General features: G+C 36.2%; 1 protein-coding gene and 1 long non-coding RNA gene across 3 annotated transcripts in view; one reads left to right on the top strand and one right to left on the bottom strand.

Moving 5' to 3' along the window:
• Window positions 1-17,395, top strand: part of LOC132151317 (uncharacterized) — a 66,599-nt gene that overhangs the window by 31,072 nt on the left and 18,132 nt on the right. The window lies entirely within an intron of this gene.
• On the bottom strand, window positions 1,024-7,131 carry LOC132151942 (uncharacterized). Of its 2 annotated transcripts, XM_059560505.1 has the most exons (8): window positions 7,032-7,131; window positions 5,490-5,560; window positions 4,852-5,166; window positions 4,427-4,744; window positions 3,087-3,212; window positions 2,617-2,646; window positions 2,092-2,138; window positions 1,024-1,917 (listed from the first exon to the last, which is right to left on the bottom strand). In XM_059560505.1, the coding sequence occupies exons 2-7, from the start codon at window positions 5,551-5,553 to the stop codon at window positions 2,101-2,103; spliced, it is 891 nt and encodes a 296-aa protein (XP_059416488.1). In that variant the 5' UTR covers window positions 5,554-5,560; window positions 7,032-7,131; the 3' UTR covers window positions 1,024-1,917; window positions 2,092-2,100. The 2 variants fall into 2 exon arrangements, with proteins under 2 accessions (XP_059416488.1, XP_059416489.1); XM_059560506.1 differs by lacking the exon at window positions 2,617-2,646.

The raw sequence follows: 17,395 nt of genomic DNA, 5'->3' as shown, positions 1-17,395 counted from the left end.
GACATGAGGAACAAAATTGAGAACGCTGCTTTAGAATTCTGGTTTTGAAACTTGTGAATCCGTTTGAAGACAGAATTGCGATTCATATATGAACAGATTTTTACGTACACACCTAGTTTTATCTTCCCCTTTTCTAAATCAGCACAACATGGCCCCACCCCCTTTGTTGCGTGTTCCTGGGGGCGGGGTTTATCTGGATTCATGACATAACGAACCTGGGAAGAAGCTTGTTGTAGTCCCGTACCAGCCATTTTTGTAGGCATTAAACTGCCAGAATTTTAAAAGATTTCATTGAACATTCAGAGCCGCACCTTTGCAGATAATGTTCATGCTCAAACAGTAACATTACACACTAACTAACGTTAAAAAAGTGAAATCACAATCAACCACCCCTTAAATAATTAAATCAAATTTGCATGTTGCACAGTTAATGGTCACATCACATGACATGCAGGGTAAACATATTATTTATTTTTTAATACATTTTTTAATTTAAGTATTTTATTTTGTTGTTATTTTAAATTATTTATTTTAATTTATGACATAATTACTACCTTTTCATTAAACTTGTGAATTTTTCAAGTAATCTACCCAGCTCTATAAATGAAGTAAATGCACAATAAATAAAAAAAATGAAAAAAAAAATTAATAAATACATTTAAGAATGTAAACGTGCATTTCTTATTGTTAGTTCATGTTAGATAATGCATTAATTATGGTTAACAAATGAGGCCTTATTGTAAAGTGTTACCAAATAACTGTTACAAAAACTCTAAGTCTAAAAAGAAACTAGGTCAGTTAGTAACTGTAAGACTAGAACATCAAAAATGGTCTCATGGAAGATACCCCACTTTATCACTGTTTTTATTATTATTATTATTATTATTATTATTATTATTATTTATAAAGGTTATTGAAAAAGATACCAGATACCCATCGGCTGTAAAGTGACAATTTAAAGAGAGCAAGAAGACTAAATGTATTTTTTCTTTTATTGCAGTATGGTTAAAAGCAAAATACATTTGTATACATAGTGCTTAGATTAAACATCTCTCTACAGTTGCTGTACTCACTGAAAAATCACCACATTACAAGTCAAGCATCATTCACTTCACTTTTAAATGATCAGAATCTGAAAATTAATGCTAAATGTGAGACTTATTTGAAAGTTACTATCATTGAGGTGAAGTGTAAGTGACCAGTGATACAATGGTAGCAGTATAAACACAATTACAAAAAAAAGTGTATAACATTTTTTACATTAATGTTTGATTCATAAAACTGAGAATAAATGTTTTTAATTTAATTCATGTTCATTTGTAAAACACTTACCTAATAAGCCTGAATATTGTTACTAAGATGCATTACAGAACAATATTACCACAAAACCCTCAGTGAATTGTGACAGTAAAACCCAAAAGTGTCAGTAGTGATGGAAAAAAACCCTAGAAAGATATAAAACACTTTTTACAAAACTATATTTATATTTCGATATTGTAAACTATTTCTTAAAACTACAACTGTCATTTTATGAAATTTGTAAAATAATCATGAATAATGATTTCTGACCAGGCTTAAGAAAGCATTTGCAAAATAATTCCTCAAATGTTCAGAAAACCTCCAAAAACCTTTTTAAAACTCTTGTTTATATTGATGTAGTCATTAATTTGACAAGTATTAGTGTATATGATCTCTAAAGCCACAATTAATTTTAAATGTATAGAGAAGTTTACAGATTGTTAAGTCTTGTTTGTAATCTTACAGTCATTACTTGCCCACATATAACAAACAGCTGCCATTTTCCTTATGCCTTCACTTTTGTTTCAGTCAAATGGCGGCTGCGCTGACCTCAGTATGAAAATCAGGCTTTATTGTTTCAATTTCCTCTCCTGATATTAGAAGCTTCAATTCTCAGGACTAAAAAAAATAAAAAATACAAAAAAAAAAAATATATATATATATAAAGTGCAAATTTCAATCATATAACTAAACTTACAGGCTAAAACAAATAAACAAACTGTTAACCATTAAGTAAAAAACCATGTGTCGTATTGTTTTGATCTTTGCCAAAATGCAAAAATGATCTCCTACCTGATATTACTATTTTTCCGGATCATCATCGTTTCCTTGTTCATAACCTATTTAAAAATAACATTTCATGCATTACTCACTAATAAGAACTTATAAATATATTAGTGCAGTATAAACAGTAGTATCTGATTGCAGTCACTGGGACTGCAGAAGCTTATCCCACTAACCACCAAAAATGAGAGGGTTGCACCAGAAAGAAGAATTAAAACCTGTGCCAAACAAACCATGCAGATATTACACTGTGATATTCCCTCATGGGAGCAGCCGACAGAGAGTGAGAGCGCTGTGTATTAGAATGAGCCATTTTCTGTACTTTTCCACCAAATCTGCTTTCAGATATATCTACATAGATTTTTAACTCAGATTAAAAAAAGAAAAGTGGGAAAGTGAAACAGATGATCACTATGGAGGAACTATTCCAATGTGCAACTAAAAGGCCTAGTTGAAACAGAAACAAAGAGGTCTTATATAGAAGATGTTTAACTAAACCCAGGGTTAAGAAATAATTACACAAATTTAACATACTTAGAATAGGATTAGCAGAAGGTCGTCTATCTGTAAATAAATTCAGTGCAAAGTTACATGATATTACTGCTGTAAAACCTATACTGTTAAATAGTCTTTAAGAACTAAAGAGAAGTGAAAGCAACACTTCACAAAAGCTAGCTCACTGCAGTTTCAGTTATAGAAAAAGAAGCAAGTCGGGACAGTCATGTTATGTCTAAGTAGATTTAGCAGATCATGATAAGGAACTAAGTCTATGCTATCTGTTTTTCAGTAATACATGAACTTCCTGATACAAGATCTGCTGAGGCATGTTCTTTCTAACTTTAAGCATTGCCACATTTCCCCTTTGAAAACAAATAAGTGAAAAGCCTGTGTTTCACAGAAATCCCAGCTGAAGACATAAATACTCAAATGTATATGTAACATAAAATAAGAGCAAACAGAAGTTAATTTGTTACCCTTAGAATGAGTATTAAAGGCATACTCACGAGTATGATTTCTTTTTCTGAAAAACAACAGAGCAAACAGCAGGCCAACAGTAAGCGATCCAATGACTATCACACCAGCGACAATGCTTTTTGTCTTAGATCCTGAAGAAACCATGTTTGTTTCATCTGGAGAAACAAAATGCATTCAATTCACATGAGCACAGATTCTCCATGACAGTGTTCTAAAAATATATAATGAACTAAAAGATTATATTCAATACAATAAGCCTTTTTAGAAATCTGCTGACCCACTGAAATATATCTAGTAGACTATCGTGTAGCAGTGGCAGTACATTATTGCACTCCTGTAAATTGTATTGCTAAGAAAAATATAGACTCTAATGATACCAGCAAAACAATATAATATTTTTCAAATCTCAATTGTTCTTTGTCTCAAAACTTTCTTTTTGAGAATGCATATTTTCACGCAGTGAAATATGATTATATAAACACTCCTTAAATGGTGCTACTGTCAACTCTTTAAGTTGACATATGTCTATACATATTAGCAGATTTGTTCAGCAAACCATCTCTGTTGCACAACCTGCTTGCTATGTAAAATAACAACCCTCTATGGACACCTTGGCAATTGAATCGCCATTGGCTAGTACATTTTTTAGTTTACTCGCCAGACTGAGATATATATATTGGGAAAAAAATTGGGAAAAAACTTATAAGATAATAATGATACGAATTATACTAATAAGAACAGTATAATAACCACTAAGGATTAATGAGCTGGTGGATTCATGAATATGAATCAGGTTGTGTGCGTTCGCTCGAACTGATTTGCTGAAATCAAAACAGGGACGACAATAGGTGAGCACCAGCCAATGAGATTGTCTATTGAGCAGTAGCTCCACCCACTAGCGGAAAACCCGGCAGTTCTTACACGCTGAGGAATTCCAAAGGAACGCTGTTATTTTGATAAGAAAATACAACAAAGAATATCGTTTACATGTAGCGCGTCAATTCTCTCTCTGTCTCTGTCTCTCTCTCTCTCTGCGTGTGTGTGAGAGAAAGTGACGGCAGGGTATGTGCCTCCACACTAGAGTTTACGGTAAGTCAAATAGGTGCGCTTTTGCATCCATTCAGATGAACTGAAAAATATCACAGGTCAGTTGATGCGCTCAGTTAGAGAGTGTTCTGCGAGTGCTAAAGTTATACTTAGCCTCCAACTCACACACTGGCGAGTAAAGTCTGAGAATTTATTAGCCATTGGCTAATATTAGACATAATTTAGTCGACAGAGTGAAGATTTAGTTGCATATGCGAGTGATTTACTCGCAATGTAGAAGGTTGAATAAGCACTCATAGATAAGAAAATTAAACTTAATTACCTAAAACAGGTGTGATATCCAATGTTTTTAATCCATCTTGTACATATTTACTATTAAAGACGATGCATTTAAATGGTGCTAGGTCCAAGGCGATAGACTTGAGAGTCAGTTTGCTAGACAAAGCCACAGATTTTACACCGCTGATGACTTTGGGGTCTTTTGTCAGCACTGAATTCGAGGTCCAATTGGTTCCAGATCGGTCAAACCAATTAATGGTGCCTGCTGGGTAGCCGTCGGTAGCATTGCAGTAAAGGCTGACAGGTCCTCTATCCATTACCTTTTCAGGCCATGTGCTTGTGACAGGATTCTTGTACCTCGCTTTATTGAGAAAGAGCAAAACAATGATAAGTACTAAGACTCTTGTAAGCAGGGCAGTGTGCTTGTGTGTATTTTTAGTAATAAGACTAAAGAAATTTAAAACTCACCTGTGACACTGATGGAAAGTTTAATGTCTTTAAAACCACTGTCCGTTGTAACATGGTAGTGATATTCACCCTCATCAGAAAACATTGTTTCAGAGATTTGCAGAGATGGACGCATTGTTGAGTTTTCAAGAAGTTTAAAGCGTTTATCTCCCGATCTTTTTGATTCTTCTTGGCTAAATAATGGCTTATCCTCTCCAACTTTTGTTAAATAGACTGCAACTATCTCAATATCTTTTATGTCTTTGAAATAGCATCTGATAACTGTGGTCTCAGCAAGAATTCCAACTGTAGGCAGGCATTCCAGTTTCCACAAATCTAAAGAACACAGGATTACAAACATAAAATTTGGATTGTGGTACTTCAGAGGAAGCAGAACAAATTTAATGTGGTTAACATATCTATAACTAAAGGAATGGTCATGGCTTTATACAAGTAAATTTCTGCTGACAGAATGTGGCATGCTGTTGATTAACCACAGAAAATAATTAACTTATTGTACTGACCCTGGAACATAAACTGCTTTAAGCACATCAAATAGTGATAATCTCTAGTAATGTGGATACATTCCATAAACCCTAAAATTAATTTTATCACTGAAAAACAGCAAATGCAATTAATCTGTGTAGTAAACAGTGTACCTTTGCTGGACCTCACAGCAGGGATGAAGAGAGAAACCACAAACATAATCTTCACTGAATACATGTTTACTCTGAAAGGAGAAGTCAAAAAGAGACTTGACAATTAAAAAAAAAAGAAAAAAAAAAGGAAAAGAAAATGATGGTGCATGTTGAGATCGAACCCATCTGTTCATTCCTACTGTATTGTAAACGTTTGGACTGGGTTTCAATAAGCAATGTGTACAATGATATTTCATAAAAAATAAAAATAAAAAAGGTAATTATGGTTCTTAATCAGAAAACTATGTGCAAGTAACCATGGCCACTGATAAGCATAAGTAATCGATTACATCTGAAAGAGTTTAAAGATAAACAGAAAGATAGGCTATATTCTTAATGCTGATAGTAATTTCAGGAAGTAAAGAAAATGTGACATTGCAATAGTTTTTGCTAAATCATCAAGTATCTATACATGTTTCTTTGTGAATTTACAACTATATCGACATTAAATTAAGACAACCCATCAAAAGAATTGGTCATTCCCCATAAACTATAATATAATATAACTATTAACATTTTGTTCCATTTTCTAATATCTTAAATTTGCTGTTTAACAAAGTATTAATTGTATACCACTAAATGAAAAAAAGAAAAACCTCCAGAGGCCGTGTTAACCCAACTTGATATAGACTGTTTCAACGGTAACAACATAAACAAATGTTACTGCGCATGCGCGCTTTTGCGGACCTAACTTAACTTCCAGCAGACTTCCAAATAGAATCAATAACAACAGCCAAGTCCCTCTAGAGTAGATATTTTTTGATAACAAACAAAATATGTTTGCTGCGTGGATCAGGAGGACTTAATGAAAATGCTAATTCATTCTTTGCCAGCAGGAGATGTTTTAAAGCATAGACATAAAGCGCGAGAAATAGAGGTTTCCCCAGTAACAGCTGTAAACAAAGCAGAGCTGGTACGCTCACACACTGCTTTATCAGGCATATAACACGCAAGTCTTCCTTCAGAAATACAGCGATATAAAAACACCTGTGCCTCGTTTTGATATTTAAACATATAAATGTACGGAACACATCCCGCGGCACAACCACCTGAGCCCAACTTCAGTCTACTCATCACCTTGACTTTAACTGCGTTTGTAGACGGCACCGCTAGGCAGACCGATATACACAACACAGACCGGAAGTTAACTTAGGTCCAGGCGCGTGCGCCCGATGAAACCATCTATATTTTAGCGTTAGAATTATTGTTCTCATGACAACGCATGCGCCCAGAAAGGTTTTATGTGTGAATAGTTCCGTGTATGAAACGCATTAATAGAATCTAGCCTATATCACATAAGTTAAAAGCCATTGCTCACGACAAATAAGCATAAGAGAGAGATAATGTTACACGTCCCATTAATATGCCAAAATCTTAATGCCACTGTCTTTTATTCTAAGCGGTATGTTTATATTAGTTTAAACAAACTCTAGATAGTTCACGCTAACAAATATTAAATTATGACACAATCAGATTCAGACCAAAACAGCAGAGAAAACTTACTTTGTCAACGTTCTTCAAATGGACAATCCGACGGGAACACAACCGAACGAATTATGAAGGACAGGCTCCTTTCACTTTCACTCTAAAGGGGAATTTTTTTTTTAGCCACACCCATTGGTGCTGACGTGTTTTAATTAAAAAACTGGCGCTGTTTCCTCAAAAACACAACATATAGCCCATACTGTCTATAAAACTAAACAGGCCGGCCCGTGGCAAAGGCGACATAGGCAATTGCCAGGGCGCAAAATGAATTGGGGGGGTGGGGGGGTGGGGGGGAGCTCCTAAGCAAATAATTTCTGACAGTTATCATGATTTTAGTACTGATCGATCATCGAGCTGATTAATATAATGTTAGAATAAAATAAAAGAGACATAAACGAAAACTCATAAGATTTGACATCATGTAGCATAATGTTATACCAATTTAAACACTTTCTGCGTCATAACGTATTAACTATGCATGGCCCACGCAGTTAAAATAGTTTTGACATTTATGTGCTCTTAAAATATAAGACCGATGACCTTTTTTTTTTTTCTTTTTTTTTTTTTTGTATGACATTAAAGTTATTTTTAGAATAGCTGTACATACATAGGTTAAGCAAGACAATTGTGATTATGTCTGAGAACTTTTTACCTGCATGCAGACAGGCTTCATTAGGATACAGTACAAATATTTGGAGCTTCCTTTAGTCTGTCCCTTATTTTTTTGAAGAATACAAGAATAAACACTATTTTCTTAAAGAATAAAAGAATAAAGAATCACAATTGTTCCTTATTTTCCATTTCTGGATTTAATTGGCAACCCTAATGACGATGTGATTATCTTTTGACTCACCTGACAACAAAAATAAAATAACAACAACAACAAAAAACTCAGTTGTTGGAGAGATGCGAACAAAAAATAACAGATCAAAGAAAATGGATAATAGAAAGCACAAAGGTGGTACTGAATAGGCCAGTACAAAAAAAAAAAAAAAAGGTGCGGTCTAAGGCATGGAACTCCAGGGCTGAAAATGGGCACTCCGGGCCTGTTTCTAAAAAGAAATCAGGGGCACAAGGCAGGAAGCGACACAAAGAAGAGGAGTAGAAAAAACGAGCTATATATGACTAAACGATGATTATGGATTAGCCTGTGAAATTTATGCAATATTTTTAAATAACCTTTTTAGAACATCTTAACTGGCAACACTGACATCAGGGAACATTTTTGCTTGAGGAAACTGCTTATTTAAATTTTACTTTATTTTCTTTAAAATAAATGTAAGCTTTTGTGATGTTGTTTTAATTTCAGTTACATTAGTGCTTTATGTTTACTCACCAAAAATTGAAATAGGCTAATTAAGTTTAAGTAGGTTAATTTTCCACTGTATGCACAAAATTGAAATGAAATGTATAGGTATGTAATTAGACTAGCTAGCTAACTGGCTATAAATAAATAAAGCTCAATGCAGATGCGGTACTTGAGGATCTGCTGCTTACACCTGAAGTGTGCAAACAGAAGCCGTCTGGAAACCTGCCACTGGTGTTGTGCCGAATCCCGACCCCCTAGTTAGGCAGTGTTGGGAAGGTTACTATACAAGTGTAATAGGTTTCAGATTACACGTTTCCCTATTTACAACGTAATAAATAGTGTAACTATTTCAATTACTTTATTAAAGTAATGCAGCTGATTACATTTGATTACTTTTTGATTAGCCTACATTTCTAAACTTCTAACAAATGTTTTCATCTGTTAATCATTTTGAAATATTTAAACCAGGTTGGGTTAACCTTACAGTATTACTCAACACTGATTACTTTCAGACTTTCAAAGTCCTTCATCACTTGAATTAAGATTTTAATAGGCCTAATTTAATTGTAAAGTGCAGCCACCACAAAAGACTTTAACAGGTCTTTTTATTTGAGATCGTTCTGAGGTTAAATATACACTTAAAAATAAGAAAAGTTTATACTGTTGAAATAAAATATTTACATAGCTATAACAGGACTTTAACTTGTATAACAGTTGCTATATTATCCTTTTCTCCTTACTTCACCAATTGATGTAAACTACAAACTCCATCTTATCTCAGAAGACCTAACTTATTTTACCTTTTGACTGATTTCTTCATAGCATTGTGTACTAAAAGTGCATTGTGCCCAAAATATCCTTAGCACACAGATCAAGATTTTCTGGTTTTAAAAATGACAGATGATTGTAACCTGTGACGCAGATTAACTGTATTGCACATTATTTCATAACCGTGTTGCCTATTTTGGCCTGTAATACAGGCTTAACTTCTTTTTTGTGTGTCTGCAGTGCACTGTGGTGGAAAGAAACTAAACTTAATTTATATTAGGACAATGCTTATAAATTGTGTCATACTAGAGTCAATATAATTGGATGTCATACAAACAAAGCCATGCATTTTCTTAGATTATCTTATAGCTATACAAGATCTTTAGCTTTTTTAATGACTGAGCTAACAGCATAAAAAAATTGATTGTTCAGTCAGTGTATGGTTCAGCAGCACTGTACAGGTCTGTCAGGGTCTAGGATAGATAGAAGACTCAGATGCAGAGTAGTGGAAAAGGAGAGTCTTTAGTCTCGCCATCAAAACTCAAATTAACAAACAATAGTTACATGCTTCTCAGGTGAGCAGAGATACCAGAGCTAGCCAGCATACTCTACTCGAGCAGGCGGATCTCCTTACTATGAGTCCTTAAGCACAGGAGAACAGAGGGTCAGACGCTGATGCTTGCATAAATACACAAAACACAAGCAAGGACAAAACGAACTACTCACGATGATGGACAGAAAGGCAGAGACGTATAAGGGAGTTGGGGAAGGAGTGACAGGTGGGGGAGAATCAGCTTGTGATCTGCACACCCCCGCCACGATATCAGCGATGATTGCGCAGAACATCATTTAGCAAACATGACAGGACAACACAGACAGCAGGGGAAAGTGAGAAGGTACCATGCATCATGACAGGATCAATCCGTTACTGTATGTTTTCATGCCATGGCTTTGTAATGGCTAGGCAGTCTCATTTTGAAAGCAAAACTGAAAGTCTTAAACAACTGACATTTGTGAATGTTGTATAAAACTGAAACATAAATAGATTAAAAATGACAAATTGTTTTACTGTTAACATAAATAAAAGTGATAATTCATTAAGAATGAATGATGCCTACAGTTTAGTGGCATTGTGAATGTTTGCTTTTGTGAAAAAGGCCAATCTAAAGGATGTCTGTTTGGGCTGAAAATAATTAAATTATACAACAAACAAATGCACCAAACTGTATCAAATCAGATTAGACTGTTGAAGCACCAAATCCAGTTTTGTTCATAGCAAAACTGAAACATGTCTAGCCAGACATTAGAATTTTAATCAGGAGTACTTTCTATATGTGTATATGTTTCCCCTCAAAAAGACAATCCGTATGACATATTTAACAGACTTTGTAGGGGTTAAGAGCACCACCAATAATAAGCAAGCTATGAAAAAACTTGAGAGTGATGTCATATATTTGCAGTGGAGGATTATTTGCCATGTATTCAGAATCTACACATGAATCTCATAATGTGTGATCTATAACGTTTAAAAGCTTTTTCTTTTTTTTCAGCTTTTTCTTTTGTTAAAGTTACTTTGATCTTGATCTCTTTATCTTGATATAAATACAAATATAAAGGTATGTTTATAATTTTCTTCAATCAACAGCATTTACAAAAGCAAAATGTAAAATTGAGTCTCAAAGCAGGGATGCACAAAAGGATCTACTGAAAGGAACCCAGACATAACTAAAGCCGTTTGGTGACATGCTAAATCAGGTTAAAATAAATAATAATATAAAATAAATAATGTGTGTTTTTCTTGCTAAATATCTTTGTGATTAATGTTCAGTAAATAAAGCATTTTTTTATAGGGCACTTCAAATTAACACAGGAGACTGATGGTTTATGGCCTCTATTTGTTTTAGTTTTTGTTTTGTTTTTTCATTTCCTGCACAAGGTCATGAGAATGTACTCTCACAGCTGCAAAGTTACATTTGGGCTTTGGATTTAGTAAAGAATTCATTCATGGCAAGAATTTTGAAGGCAAATTATGACAAATCTTCAGGGGTTTGACATTTGGGAATTGTAAACTTCTATACAGAAACCCACGGAGTAATTATCTTTTTACTAAATAGTGTTGTGCCTCATCAGTTTTCTCTCTTACTCCCCTGGGCTTCTAATCACTTCCATCTACCTTCAGCCTTCTACGTTGAGTGCTCTTGTTAGCCCTCTCTGGTGTTGATCCCTATGCTCTTGTTTTTATTTTCCATGTTGTTTCATTGTATTTTGTATGTCCAGCAGCTGGTTTCATCATAACAACTTGTGTCTGACATCTTAGCGTCAAAAGACTAGATCAACTAAATAAACACAGCAGGATCAGCATTCCAACAGTCCCCTGATTTTTCATAAGGCGTTTGCATTATTTTTGCCAAATGTCTTTATTCTTGAGAGAAAATAGAGAGGTAAAGTGTTTTAATATGTGCTGTATAAAATATACTTTAAATCAGTAGTTCTTTACCAGATTCTCAAACAACAGCTGTTTTGTTTTGTTTTGTTTTGTTTTGTTTTGTTCTCTTTTCTTTGAAGAACCAGGTTGGGGGTGCCATTTGAATATGAAGAAGTCCTAATTACAAGTGCTTGTCATATAATTAGAATATCATCATCAAGTTGATTTATTTCACCAATTCCATTCAAAAAGTGAAACGTGTATATTATATTATATTCATTCATTCATTCATTACACAAAGACTGATATATTTCAAATGTTTATTTCTTTTAATTTTGATATTTATAACTGACAACTAAGGAAAATCCAAAATTCAGAATCTAAGAAAATTTGAATATTGTGAAAAGGTCCAATATTGAAGACACCTGGTGCCACACTCTAATCAGCTAATTAACTCAAAACATCGGCAAAGCCTTTAAATTGTCTCTCTGTCTAGTTCTGTAGGCTACACAATCATAGGGAAGACTGCTGATTTGACAGTTGTCCAAAAGACGACCATTGACACCTTGCACAAGGAGGGCAAGACACAAAAGGTCATTGCAAAAGAGGCTGGCTGTTCACAGAGTTATGTGTCCAAGCACATTAATAGAGAGGCGAAGGGAAGGAAAAGATGTGGTAGAAAAAAGTGAACAAGCAATAGGGATAACCGCACCCTGGAGAGGATTGTGAAACAAAATCCATACAAAAATGTGGGGAAGATTCACAAAGAGTGGACTGCAGCTGGACCACTTTGCCACTTTGCACAGACATATGCAAGACATGGGTTTCAGCTGTCACACTCCTTGTGTCAAGCCACTCTTGAACAACAGACAGCAAAGGACTGGACTGCTGCTGAGTGTTCCAAAGTTATGTTCTCTGATGAAAGTAAATTTAGCATTTACTTTGGATATCAGGGTCCCAGAATCTGGAGGGAGAGAGGAAAGGCACACAATCCACGTTGCTTGAGGTCCTGTGTTAAGTTTCCACATTCAGTGATGGTTTGCGGTGCCATGTCATCTGTTGGTGTTGGTCCACTGTGTTTTCTGAGGTCCAAGGTCAACACAGCTGTATACCAAAAGAGAAAAATTGTATATGTGAGGATTTCCAGTCAGGATTTAGACCGTATCATAGTACTGAGACTTCTCTCCTTAGAGTTACAAATGATCTGCCCTTATCATCTGATCATGGGTGTATCTCTCTATTAGTTTTATTGGATCTTAGTGCTGGGTTTGACACAATTGACCACTACATTCTTTTGCATAGACTTGAACACTTTGTTGGCATCAATGGAAGTGCATTAGCATGGTTTAAATCGTACTTATATGACCGCCATCAGTTCGTAGCAGTGAATGAAGATGTATCATATCAATCACAAGTGCAGTATGGAGTACCTCAAGGCTCAGTACTAGGGCCGCTACTCTTCAAGCTTTATATGTTACCCTTGGGAGATATCATCAGGAAACATGGTGTTAGCTTTCACTGTTATGCTGATGATACTCAGCTCTATATTTCTTCGAGGCCGGATGAAACACACCAATTTGAAAAACTAATTGAAATGCATAGTCGATATAAAAAACTGGATGACAAGTAATTTCTTACTGCTAAATTCTGAAAAAGCAGAGGTACTAATATAGGACCTAAAAACTCTGCTTGTAATAACCTAGAACACTGTCTAAGACTTGATGGTTGCTCTGTCAATTCTTCGTCATCAGTTAGGAACCAAGGTGTGCTATTTGATCGCAATCTTTCCTTAGAAAGCCACGTTTCTAGCATTTGTAAAACGGCATTTTTCCATCTAAAAAATATATCTAAATTACGGCCTATGCTCTCAATGTCAAATGCAGAAATGTTAATCCATGCATTTATGACCTCAAGGTTAGATTATTGTAATGCTGTATTGGGTGGTTGTTCTGCACGCTTAGTAAACAAACTACAGCTAGTCCAAAATGCAGCAGCAAGAGTTCTTACTAGAACCAGGAAGTATGACCATATTAGCCCGGTCCTGTCAACATTGGACTGGCTCCCTATCAAACATTGTATAGATTTTAAAATATTGCTTATTACTTATAAAGCCCTGAATGGTTTTGCACCTCAGTATTTGAATGAGCTCCTTTTACATTATAATCCTCTACATCCGCTACGTTCTCAAAACTCAGGCAATTTGATAATACCTACAATATCAAAATACACTGCGGGCGGCAGATCCTTTTCCTATTTGGCGCCTAAACTCTGGAATAACCTACCTAACATTGTTCGGGAGGCAGACACACTCTTGCAGTTTAAATCTAGATTAAAGACCCATCTCTTTAACCTGGCTTACACATAACATACTAATATACTTTTAATATCCAAATCCGATTTTTAGGCTGCATTAATTAGGTTAACCGGAACCGGAAACACTTCCCATAACACCCTATGTACTTGCTACATCATTAGAAGAATGGCATCTACGCTAATATTTGTATGTTTCTCTCTTATTCCGAGGTCACCGTAGCCACCAGATCCAGTCTGTATCCAGATCAGAGGGTTACTGCAGTCACCCAGATCCAGTACGTATCCAGACCAGATGGTGGATCAGCACCTAGAAAGGACCTCTACTGCCCTGAAAGACAGCCGAGACCAGGACAACTAGAGCCCCAGATACAGATCCCCTGTAAAGACCTTGTCTCAGAGGACCACCAGGACAAGACCACAGGAAACAGATGATTCTTCTGCACAATCTGACTTTGCTGCAGCCTGGAATTGAACTACGGTTTTCGTCTGGTCAGAGGAGAACTGGCCCCCCAACTGAGCCTGGTTTCTCTCAAGGTTTTTTTCTCCATTCTGTCACCGATGGAGTTTCGGTTCCTTGCCGCTGTCACCTCTGGCTTGCTTAGTTTGAGTCACTTCATCTACAGCGATATCGTTGACTTGATTGCAAATAAATGCACAGACACTATTTAACTGAACAGAGATGACATCACTGAATTCAATGATGAACTGCCTTTAACTATCATTTTGCATTATTGACACACTGTTTTCCTAATGAATGTTGTTCAGTTGCTTTGACGCAATGTATTTTGTTTAAAGCGTTGTGGTGCTTCCTTCACTCGCTCACTGACTGGAGACCTCTTTCTGGCGAATTCTCTCATCAGAAACAACAAAGTGCAGATGTGTGTACGAATCTTTAATTAAGATATTGATTTCACAGTGTTAACAGTTTCAGTGATTTTAATGGGAGTTTCTGAGAGTGATTGAAATCTAGACTGTCAGTGAAAATGATCTTTAATAATGTAAATGTTATTTGCTCTCTTTCTGAACAATGAAAGATTAGTAGCAATATTTATATCACATTAACTTTCAATGTTAAATTCACATTTAATATAAAGTCAGTCGTATTAAAAATATGTTATGGCATGACACCTATATCTGTTACTTAAGTAAACAGACAGGGTTTTATAATAAATTACATAAATTGGAGTAAAGACTGATGAAATATATACATTTATACACGCACACATACATTACATACATTTTATCTACATATCTGAATAAAAATAGGCTCAGTATATATGACCCAAAGTAACTAGTAACTAACTACTTGAGTAGATTTTTTATCCGATACTCTTTTACTCTTACTCAAGTAACTATTCAAGACTAGTACTTTTACTTTTACTTGAGTAAATATTTCTAGAAGTACTTTTACTTGAGTACAGTTTTTGGGTACTCTACCCACCTCTGCTGTCAAGTTATGGTCATGTAAAATGTTCCTGTAGGTCGTTATGTCCTCTGAGGTTGTCCTTGCCACTTGGGTCATGGCCATAGAGATATTTTCCTGTTTGTCTTGTTAAGCCCACGGAGGTTGTTCCTGCTAGAAGTTGTGCCCACTGAGATCATCCCAGACCAGCTATCTGCTGCTTCTGACGAGTCCCTTAGAGGATGTCCCTACTAGTTGTAAGCCACCTGAAGAGGCTATCCTGTCCATTTTGTTCTATCCTTGAAGATTGTTCCTGTTAGTCTTGTCAAGCCCACGGTGGTTGGTTCTGCTAGTCAAGGTACAGTCACTGAGATAATACCAGCTCAGCTACCTGCTGCTTCTGACGAGTCCCACTAAGGATGTTCCTACTAGTTGTTAGCCACCTGAAGATGCTATCCTGTCTGTTTTGTCCCGTCCTTGAAGATTGTTCCTGTTTGTCTTGTTAAGGCCATGGAGGTTGTTCCTGCTAGAAATTGCACTCACTGAGATCATATCAGACCAGCTATCTGCTGCTTCTAACGAGTCCCTCAGAGTGTGTTCCAGCTAGTCATGTTTCACCTGTGGAGTACTACTCTCCCTGTCATGACCACTGAAGATGTTCCTGTACAGTCTCTCCAAGCCCAGTGCTAACCACTTATGATGCTGACTTTCACCCCACATTTTTTTCACCCCAAATTCTTCAAATTTTTGCTCCTATTTGTAATAGTTAATTTAGTTTTTTCTAGTCCTGATTCTTGGTTTTGTTTGATATTCTAAGTTGGTTAAATTGGTAATAGTTTATTTCTTATTTTGTTGCTTTACTTTTTAGTTTATTGGTTTATATTTTCCCTTGTCTTGGGTTTAATTTGTGTTTGTGTGGAGCTTTGTCCTGTCTAGTCTTGAGTTCCTGACCTGTTCCCATGTGTCCTGCCCTGGTTCTACCTGCCTGGCACTTTGTCTACTTCAGAGTCAGCTGTCTACAAGTGTCTGAACTCTGCTCTATGGTGCCTTGTGTGGTCTTCTCCATTAGCCTGGTCTTGCCGCCCCCTCTGTTGCCAAAGTATTCTGCCAGTTGTTTTCTGAAGCTGTCCTAGTGGCCTTCCCTAGCTGTTTCTGTTTACTGTGTTACTGTTGTGGTATCTCTTGTGCACATCATTAACCTTTTGTACCAGTCTGTTTTGTCAATAAACCCTTGTTATCTCACACTGCAATTGGGTCCTCCTTCTAGATCCCTGACATCTTCATGACTACATCAGTTATGCTAAAGTGATCATGAAAATTGACATTGATGCATTATCTGTATTCATGGACTACTAAACAAACTGTAAGTGGAGGGAGGTGGCCAGTTTTGTGACATGATGTGAGGACAGAAATCTTACCCTAAACACAGACCTAACAAAGGAGGTGATAGTGGACTTGAGGAAAACTCACCAGTCATTGCTGTATGGATGAGACAAAAACAATAAAGCCCATTACAACTGAGGCATTTGTTGCATCCTGTGGGGAAATAATTACTGATTCTAATGACTTTTTACACATTGCGTTGTGTATCGAGCCACATAAACAGAACCATGTCTGCAATTGTGATCGGAGAAACAACAAGCACTATTCTACACTGCTCAAAACTCGCATTTGAAGCATCAGTGGCAAATTCTTTAAGTATGAAAAAAACTTGCTTACAGGCTGTGAGTCACAAGCGCCAGACTCTCTTTGACTGCTGGTGGTGTTGAGTGAGCACAGTGGATATGTCGAAGGAGCGGCCGGTGGGCTTTCAGCAATCACGTTACGACCCCAGGCTGGATTCTGCTTCATCCACGGTGAAAGTCGATCTGGCGATCCACAACGCAAAGTTGATTTATTTCCTCAGCAACCAGCAAGGATCAGCTATAGGCATGACAAAGGGCATATCGTCCTATTTTGGAAGGCCAAACAAAGTCGTTTTGCTTTCACAATGAAACACACAGCATCACAACATGGTGGTGGCATGTTGTGTTCAGGTAGGTGTGGTTGACTCTTAACTTTTATAAAGAATATCTCTTTGGATTGGAGACTTTAGTCTTTGCAACTTTGCAGATCTTCTTTATGCACCAAGAGCTCTCCAAAAGAGAAAGGAAAAATATAAATCG

This window comes from Carassius carassius, chromosome 10, assembly GCF_963082965.1.
Source record: "Carassius carassius chromosome 10, fCarCar2.1, whole genome shotgun sequence".
In the NCBI taxonomy this organism is placed as follows: Eukaryota; Metazoa; Chordata; class Actinopteri; order Cypriniformes; family Cyprinidae; genus Carassius; species Carassius carassius.
The sequence above is the reverse complement of the archived record's forward strand: the minus strand, read 5'-3'. Positions and strand labels throughout refer to the sequence as shown.

Excerpts from the sequence above, each read along its gene's own strand:
- LOC132151942 (XM_059560505.1), bottom strand. The coding sequence starts at position 5,553 with ATGTATTCAGTGAAGATTATGTTTGTGGTTTCTCTCTTCATCCCTGCT. Across the intron at positions 4,745-4,851 it reads ACTTTCCATCAGTGTCACAG|CGAGGTACAAGAATCCTGTC; the intron begins GTGAGTTTTAAA and ends TTCTCAATAAAG. Across the intron at positions 2,139-2,616 it reads TTCTGCTAATCCTATTCTAA|GTTATGAACAAGGAAACGAT; the intron begins GTATGTTAAATT and ends ATTTTTAAATAG.